We start from the raw sequence: 9,224 nt of genomic DNA, 5'->3' as shown, positions 1-9,224 counted from the left end.
ACTTCTTTCTATATTAATACCGTGCCACAGTCAGGTTTCTCTGTCTGCAAGAGTAGTGGGTATAGGGTTTTATACTGTCTGAAAATAAGTAAGTTAAACAGTCTTGTGTTTCAGGAACTCTTGCTCCAAATCTGAGGCTAATTAATAGTTCAGCATCCATGTGAATTTATGCTTTCCTGCTCAAAAGTCATTATAAAATAGAATATACATATGTATAACTGAATCACTTTGCTGTACATGTGAAACTAACACAACATTGTAAACCAACTATACTGCAAATAAAAAGTCAATATAAAGCCATAGAGAAATGGAATTTCCCATCAAGTGGTTTTTTTTCCTAATAATTTCCCATTAATCTGGAGTCAGTGAGGGTTTTTTTCACATCCCTTAAGAGATCTGAGATTTTGGTTCTTTTGTTTGCTTTGTTTCATTTTTGTTTTGGAGGTGGGAGGAATGACTGAAAGAGTTGGTGGGAAAGGCAATTGGTTAGTTCAACTTTCATTTATTTTTAGCATTCTTAAAATGTCTTATGTCTGTTAACCACACAAAATTAAAGTAACTTCCAGTTAAAGTTACTGAGAGGACTACATAACATGAAAAGGCTTTACTATTTGTATGGTCTATTCCAGGCCAAGTGCTTTACACTGATTAACTCTCACAAACACATCTCTAGTGAAGAGCATTGGCCCACTCTACAGTAATGGGGAAACCCAGGCTCAGAGAGGTATGATTCTTCAACAATGTCACACATCCAAGAAGCTGCAGAGCTGGAATTCAAGGGCAGTTCTACAGGCATCTAAGTCAGCATGACTCCCTGAAAACTCAATGTTGAAACTGTTAGAATGTTGGTTCTTTTTGCTCTTCAGACACCACTAGACCACAGAAATTTCCAGGCATGGCTTTAATACCACAGATATGCCAATGGCTTGATTTCCATCTCCAACTCTAATGATTCCCCTGAACTCTGGACTGGAATGTCCAACAGGTATCTCCAGTGTAGCACTTCCAAAATGGAGCTATTCACCTCCACTAGCCCACCTCAGTAGATGGCGACTTAGCTGTACTATTTCATATCCATCCAACCATAAATCTGCTGGTTCTGCCTTGGAAATACATCCAAAATTCAAGAACGTCTCTGGGACAAGCCTCTATCCCAGCTCACCTATTTGTGATAGCTTCTGGTCTTGCTATAGAACAGCCAGAATTGTTTGTGTACCAGGCAAATTCAACCTCATCCTTCCTCTGAATTCTGTATCTTTCCCTGGCCTTCCATGATGGAGAAGCATGTCCTTGGTCTCCTCCTCCCCCACAGGAAAAACAAAACCAATTTTAAAATCTCCTCTGCCTCCCCAGGCACCATACCCTGCAGCTACTCACCGCTGGTGGCCCTCGACATCACCCCAGGCCTGCTTTAATGAAGGACAGTTGCTCGTGTGGGCCACCCTGCTGAAGGCGAGCCTCCTAAGCTGTCCCTGTCAGAGGGGGCTCCCCTTACTGCCTCTTCCAGGTCAAGGATACATGAGCATTCTTGGTGCTTTTTTTTTTGTTTTTTTTTTTCAAATTTTCTGTAAAGTTGAACATTTCAAAATACAAAACTGGTCAGGAAGGATGGAATTCAAACTCACCAGGCTAAGAACAAGGGATTTAAAAGCTGAGCCAAGCTCAAGTCCCAATCTCGCGTGACAATCTCAAGAGTGGATCTTTAACCTTGCCAGACACTTCCACAGTCACCAGAATCAGGTTTTGAAGGTTCCCCAGGGTAACAACAGGCTGAGATATCGCAGCCTCTCTTCCATTTTACAACATGCTGCTTGAGGACTCTGTGCTCATTTCATTTTTAAAAAACCCTCCTACACTGTTCGTGGGAATGTAAACTGATACAACCACTATGGAGAACAGTACAGAGGTGCCTTAAAAAACTTCCGGGCATATATCCAGAGAAAAACGTACTTCGAAAAGATGAATGTACCTCAAAGTCCACTGCAACACTATTTATAATAGCCAGGACATGGAAGCAACCTAAATGTCCACTGACAGAGGAAGGGATAAAGAAGATGTAAAGATGGAATGGATAAAGAAATAATACAATGGAATATTACTCAGCCATGAAAAAGAATGAAATAATGCCATTTACAACAACATGGATAGACCTAAACACTGTTGTACTGACCGAAGTCAGTCAGACAGAAGAGAAATATATGGTATCATGCATACCTGGAATCTAATTTTTAAAAAGATACAAATGAACATACTTACAAAACAGAAACAGACTCAGATTTTGAAAATAAATTTATAGTTACCAAAGGGGAAAGGTGAGGGAAGGGATAAATTAGGAGTTTGGGATTAAGCTATACACACACTAATATATGGAGAAGGAAATGGCAACCCACTCCAGTATTCTTGCCTGGAGAATCCCAGGGACCGGGCATCCTGGTGGGCTGCCGTCTATGGGGTTGCACAGAGTCCGACACGACTGAAGTGACTCAGCAGCAGATAACCAACAAGGGCCTTCTTTTTAGCACAGGGAATTCATCTACTCAACACTCTGTCATAATCTACATGGGCAAAGAATCTAAAAAAGAATGAACATATGTATAACTGAATCACTTTGCTGTATACCTGAAACTAACACAACACTTTCAATCAATTATACTCTAATAAAATTTTAAAAAATAAAATAAAAAGTTTCTTTAAAAATACAGAGTTCAAACATACAATGTTCAGTAATTTGCCAATGTTTACAGAGTGTTACAATATTTAAAATAAAAAAAAAAAACCACATTGCTATATCATCATTCCAACACCAAACGTGAATATATTACTTTCCCAGCACAACTAGGACAGTGAATAAATAGTTAGACCCACGTCAGTGAAAATGGAGTCTGGTTCATGTTCCCCAACGTAGACAGGGACAAGTTCCCTCCTCATGTCAACCATTTCAAAAGTTAGAAGCAGAGTCTGATAAAACGCTGCCCATGTGAAATGAAAATGAAGATATAATATTACAATTACTTGAAATTCAATAGTTCTTCTCCTTGAGTTTCTCACCTTTTCCAGCTCAGCATCGGAATAATGAATACAATGAATGCTAAACAGATTTCGCATGTGTTGATAATTTAAAGGAATCGGTTCTCACCTAAGTGAAACAAACTGCTGGACATTTTTTTCAGTTTCTGTGACTTATTAGGGCCAAAAAAAAAAATTCCTATTGACATGTCCTCTCCTTTATCAAGTCATCGAGAAATTTCAAATAGAGAACTATGAGATTGCCACAGCAAACACTGAATATGGATTTGCTTCTAGCACACTTGCCTCTCCATAAAAGCCACATGCACATGGGCATTCCCAGGGGATGTGCTGAAAAACACAAGAAATCCACGTCACACTCAGGATGCTCTTTATTTGCCATCTGTCCATCTACAATACATTCCCTCAGTGATAGAAAAAGACAGCAAGAAGTAGGTCAGTGTGCCTCATTATGGAACTCCTTTTCCATTACATATTTATATCTTATTCACATAAAAAATCTATTCAGAGAGAACCCAGAAAGTTCTACGAATGTCTACCAACTTTGGTTCTGGAAAAAGAAACAAAAACAGTATTCAACTTGAGTCAGAGTTCCAGAGTTACTCATCTCGTTCACCAGATCACCAGGTAAAGTGGACGAAGTTCTACATGCGGATACAGCGCACTTCAGAATCCCCATCCACGTGCAACAAAGGGCCCAGCGGTATGTTCCCTGTGAGTCTGTCTGAGGCCAGGATCAGTGGCTAGTCAGGGCTCCAGGGGAGGCAGGCAGTTGACTCTGGCAGTGGCGCTACAAGCCCCCCATCCCAGCCCTGACCTGGCTGTCCAATGCTGGCCCTAAGCCCCACAGTTGACTCTAAGCTAAGCACTGGGGGAGAGGACATGAGCCCATGGTTGACCTCGGCCCAGAGTCAACTCCCCCCTCCTCTCCTCTCCTCTTTCCAGGCCTCAGCTGGAGGAGGGCGAATTCTGTGGTTATACTGAACTTTGGCTGTCTGTTCACTGTTTTGTGTTCCCTTCTGAAGCTCCATGTTTCAGCTAACAGGGTGTCCTGGATTATATAAATCCAGGCTATGACTAAAACTCTTTGGAAAGCCTATATAGGAGTAAGAGGGGAACTACATTAAGACTTTTGAGGACTGAAAGCCCAGGAGAATCCAGCTTCACTCGCACTGTTCCATGGAAACTTCAACAGCAACAAAACATTATGATCTGTCACTCAGTACGTAGGTCCTATGAGTGCGACCACAAATGTCATTCTCTTATAGGACCTAAGAGTATATTCTACTACCACAGACTGACCGTTCCACACTGAAGTGGCTGTCTGCTGTTATTTGGAAGGAGGCCAGTTAATTACAGACACATTTTCCATACTTTTGTCAGCAGGATCTGACTTCAACTCCTTTAAGTTTTCAATCAGGTTAAACCCATCAGTATATTTTCTTGTATCTACTAGAAGTTTCACCGAAACCCTCTTATAGACGGGTTTCTCTCCAGAATAAACATTTTTATTAGGGCTAAGAAAGGATGGCTTCTGATTGGGAGTGCCAGGTCGAATCCAAGAGGGGAGGGGGCTGTAAGGTCATGGGAGAGTGTTTGATGTGGTCAGCAAGACAGAGGGGGAAGATGGCAGGAAGAACAATGACAAACACACAATGACAGCATCCAATAGAGTAGACACCATCCCCCTCCCAAGGGCCAATCCCCCTTCCTTAGTCAGAGAATTTCAATCTCACTGAGTGCAACATGCCTACATAGCTAAATACTCTCCTTCCCAGACTCATGTGCAGTGGGGGTTACCAGAATTTCAGCCAATGGAGGTAAGCCAATCATCTCTAGGAAAGCTCTGTGTTCCCCCCGCACACAATACACCTTGTCACCTGCCTCTTCATTCCTCTTCCAGCTTTTAGAGAGCAGTTATCAGATCTGGCAGGTCAGTGACGATCTTGTGACTATGAGGCAGGAAGCCAACGGGTAAGGGGTAAGGATGTGGAGAAAAAGTACCAAAGGCCATGAGTCATCAAGGATACCCAGTCCTGAGAGCCCACCTCCAGGTTTCTTAGTCCACTCTTCACTGTGTGTTTTCTATTATTTGCAGCCAAATGCACACCTAATACATCAAGAGCCAATGATGAGACTGAAAAGGATGAGGATGACTCAGGGAAAAGGAAAGAACAAAGACAAAAGGGAAAGGACAAGGGGCATCAATCTTACCGACATCACCCAGTGGACCTAAGAAACATAGCTTAATTCCTTCCCACAGACACAACCGAAGTCTTGACTAAAAGAATAAATGTATCATTACGTTCAACTCAAAGATGCTCAAATTGGCTGTCTCAAATTTAACTCTGTCCTCCTGTGCTCTGATTGCTAATATGAAAGTGCATGCTTATACATTAAAGCTGGATGTTTTGCATCCTACAGAGAGGAGAATGGAACAGATTTAGAATCAATTTAGTATTTCTCTTGCAATCCATTTGGAGGAGTTCCCACTGAGAACTCATCTGCCTTACCCTCTCGGCAGCCGTATTTAATAAGATCTGAGAAGAAAAATAAGCACTAACACTGGGTAGTCTGTTTTGACATTTGTATATGCTATTTGGAAATTCAAGTCACTATGGCAAGCTGGCAGAATACAGGACATGGCCCTTGGAAAGCGCTAGACTGATCAATATTTAAGAATGCACAGGCAACAGCAATAAATGAAGCAGATGCAATGGAGATGCAAATCAATGATGGGTATGTATACCCTCAAAATAAGGACAAATCTCTTTCTGTGGCAGGAAACAGCACAGCACTAAATGCTCCAACAGTTCGTCGTGCAGTCCCCAGATGCTAGTCTTGCATAGAGAAATGTTTTCTTCATATTCAACAAGGCATAAGACCCAATCTTGGTTCAGAAACTGAGGGATAAGCAATAAAACAGGCTGAGAACAGGAGCCAGCAATGGCTCATCACAAGTGAACCCACTAGCATACTTGCAGCTTTCGCTATGTTCACATTTAATTTCTTTTTCTTTTCCAACAAAGTAAGTGCAAATATCTTTAGTCTGATTCAGTAACATAGCAGCCAAACCTCAGGAACCAATAAATAAGGACACTGACACGCCAATACCCCTTGGCCTTTCAGATTCAAAGCTTTACCAACACCAGCCTGCAACAGAAGGGGCAAATGTTTCTTGACTCAGCAATTGTGTTCCAGATCCTTGTACAAACCACATCATTTACCCCCACCCACATGCCCCCACAGCAGTTACTAAACTCACAACACAGCTTGAAACTCATAAGGGGTTAAAGCTATAAAATGCCTACTCATAGATGTATATTTTTTTAAGTTTCATTCTTTTCCCCTTCCTTTCAAACAAAGCTTTTGTTTCCGCTGCTCCCAGTGCATGACCGTTCATTAGGATAATAACTATCATTTGTTTATTTCTTTCCAATGATACAGTTGTATTTTTCTCAAAGAAACTACCATCTTGTTTCTAATTAAACATGATGGATTCAGGGTCCTGGTTTGCCATCTGGGCCATATGTCTCAGAACATCCTTTTTTGTGATGATGCCAAGAAGTCTCCTGGAGAAGAAACAAAATAGAGAAAAAAGGTCAGTCTTGCAATATTGATTCACATCTCTCTCTGATCCCCAGCGCTCTTCCCACCCAGGCGCAGGGAGAGACCACATTTCCCAGCTATCCTTGCAGATGGGTAGGGCCAACTGAGAGAGCTCTGGCCAATGGCATGTGGGTGGAGGTGAGCGATGCCCCTCCCAAGTCACCTGCACATTTCCTCTCTCATTTGATGGTTCCAGACAGAGGAGCCAGTAAAGGACTCTGAGTTCACAGAGGATGCGTTGGGAGCCATCAGATTCAAAGACCTGGGCCCTGGGATGACTGTGTGGTGCAGAGCTTACACCTGCTGCAACTCATACTAGATGTGAGTGACATGGGAGAAAAATTAATCTTTATTGTTTTTGGCCACTGATATTACAGGCTTGCTTATTAATGTGGTAAGTCTATGATGACTAATATATACTCACCCAATTTTTAAGAATATAATCAGTTAAAAAGGGCTTATAAAAGCCAATGTCAAAACTTGATCACACTGCAGAAATCCCATGTGTAAGGCATTTTAAGTGTAAGAAGTTTTAAGTATAACAATTGGTTCCATTTTAAATCTATCTTACTGGAAGGGTAAAGTTTGACATTCATGTCTGACTATTTATATAAATTACCTCCTCTTTCAAAGTTCCATGGCTGTCTCCTTACAAAAACAATGCCACTTCCCAGAGCCCCTGGTATATGGCCACCTATACTGTAAACTGTCCAACTCCTACTTTTTACAAACACAATGTGAACAGTGTTCCTGGGTCATGAACACACACTTGCACAACTGTTCATGGCAGCCCTTGTCTCTGCTCGGTTTTATTGAATATTTAAATGAACATCTGCTGGGGTCAAATCATGCCCCCTGGGGAAAGTGAAAGGAGTGAAAGAAGGGGATTACACAAGGCTCCGGGGAAAAGAAGTTCCACTGCAAACTTAACCTCACCTCATCTCCATCATCCCCAAGAAGAGGAGAACAGAGAAGGATGGCAGTCTCACCCTGGAATACTGTATGGCTATTAAAACGAAAGGTTTCTGGGGCTTCCCTGGTGGTCCAGTGGTTAAGACTCTGCTTCCAATGCAGGGGGTGCAGGTTCAATCCCTGGTTGAGGAACTAAGATTCCATAAGCCACACAAGGGTTAGCCAAGAAAAAGAAAAGATTTTTTTTTAAATGGCAGGTTTCTCCTATCTGTGAAAAATGATGATATACCAAAAAATACGAAAACAAAGCTGTACTACACTGCCATTTATTTAATTAAAGCCAAAGTATCAAGCTCATCTCTTACTAATAGGAAGTGAACATGAAGATGGGGGCACAAGTACTCAAAGCAGTATTGCAGTAAGGTATAGCTGGTGAAATGGACAGTGGTCAGTGAAACTGTAAGATCAGAATTCTGACTTCTTTGTCCATGACCACGTTGGACATTAACCTTGAAAAAGGGATTGATTTCTTGTGTTACTTTCCCCATCTATCACACCCCGGGGCAGAGACGGACTTCTTTCCCTCCATCTCACTGGAACGTCTTCAAGAGAGAGGGAAAGAGCAAGAAGGGCCTTTCAAAGCATGATACAGAGGCTTCCCTGGTGGCTCAGTGATACAGAATCTGCCTGCCAATGCAAAAGACATGTGTTCGATCCCTGGTCCAGGAGGTTCCCACATATGCCACAACTACTGAGCCTGTGCTCTGGAGCCAGGGAACCGCAACTGCTGAGCCCACGTGCCACAACCACTGCAGGCTGCACACCTAAAGCCCGTGCTCCACAACAAGAGAAGCCACACGCAGCAAGCAGGAGGGGCCCCCACTCACCGCACTAGAGAAGAGCCTGTGCAGCAACCAAGACCCAGCAGAGCCAAAAACTAAACACGTAAGGCTTTTTAAAAAGCGTACTACCAATGTATGGCAAAACCACTCCAATATTGTAAAGTAATTAGCCTCCAATTAAAATAAATAAATTTATATTTAAAAAATACATTAATAAAAAGCATACTAAACTAATTACAAATAGAACGTCCAGAGGATCTAATATAGTTTTCATACGTGAAAAGGAATAGTAGTAACTCTCTTCCTTCTTCTCAGTAACACCCATACGGAATACAAGGTAAAGAGAAAAAGAGCAGATATGACAGTAACTTCTGTGTGACTGAGTCAAATTTGCTTTTCCTAGTTAACTGCAAAAAATGAAGATAACTGGAAATTAGCCAGCAGTTTACCTCTAAACAAGACAGTAATAAGTTGTTTTTTTTTTAGTTTTTTGAATGTTGAATTTTATTTTTAATTTAATTTTATTTTTAAACTTTACATAATTGTATTAGTTTTAAGTTTTATAATAATCACATTTATAACATATTTATGTTAAATTGCTTGAAGTGTTTAAAAGAACAAGCCACATTAAATTTTAGTTAATGTTTAATATTATACATTGTCAATAGAGAAAGTAAATAATTGACTATGAAACTTTAGAAATAATACAGGTAAAATGCTGACAGTGTTTTTTAAAAAAACATGCTGAACAAAAAGAATAATGGCAACACAGATGACAAAACTGAAAGAAAGCACTACAACTAAAAGCAATAGTCTCAAAAACTGGAGAAAAAA

At 41.0% G+C, this 9,224-nt stretch overlaps 1 protein-coding gene across 3 annotated transcripts in view; it reads right to left on the bottom strand.

The window, feature by feature from the left end:
* Positions 1-3,380: 3,380 nt before the first annotated feature.
* The window catches only part of CLCN4 (chloride voltage-gated channel 4), a 71,782-nt gene continuing 65,938 nt past the window's right edge, over positions 3,381-9,224 (bottom strand). For all 3 annotated transcript variants that reach the window (XM_027533482.1, XM_027533481.1, XM_027533483.1), the window contains one exon: positions 3,381-6,599. In XM_027533482.1, the coding sequence (XP_027389283.1) occupies positions 6,509-6,599 (91 nt within the window). In that variant the 3' untranslated portion in view covers positions 3,381-6,508. The remainder of the gene's footprint in view (positions 6,600-9,224) is intronic.

Source organism: Bos indicus x Bos taurus, chromosome X, assembly GCF_003369695.1.
Source record: "Bos indicus x Bos taurus breed Angus x Brahman F1 hybrid chromosome X, Bos_hybrid_MaternalHap_v2.0, whole genome shotgun sequence".
NCBI lineage: Eukaryota > Metazoa > Chordata > Mammalia > Artiodactyla > Bovidae > Bos > Bos indicus x Bos taurus.
Note: the sequence above shows the minus strand (reverse complement) of the source record. Positions and strands in the feature narration are given on the sequence as shown.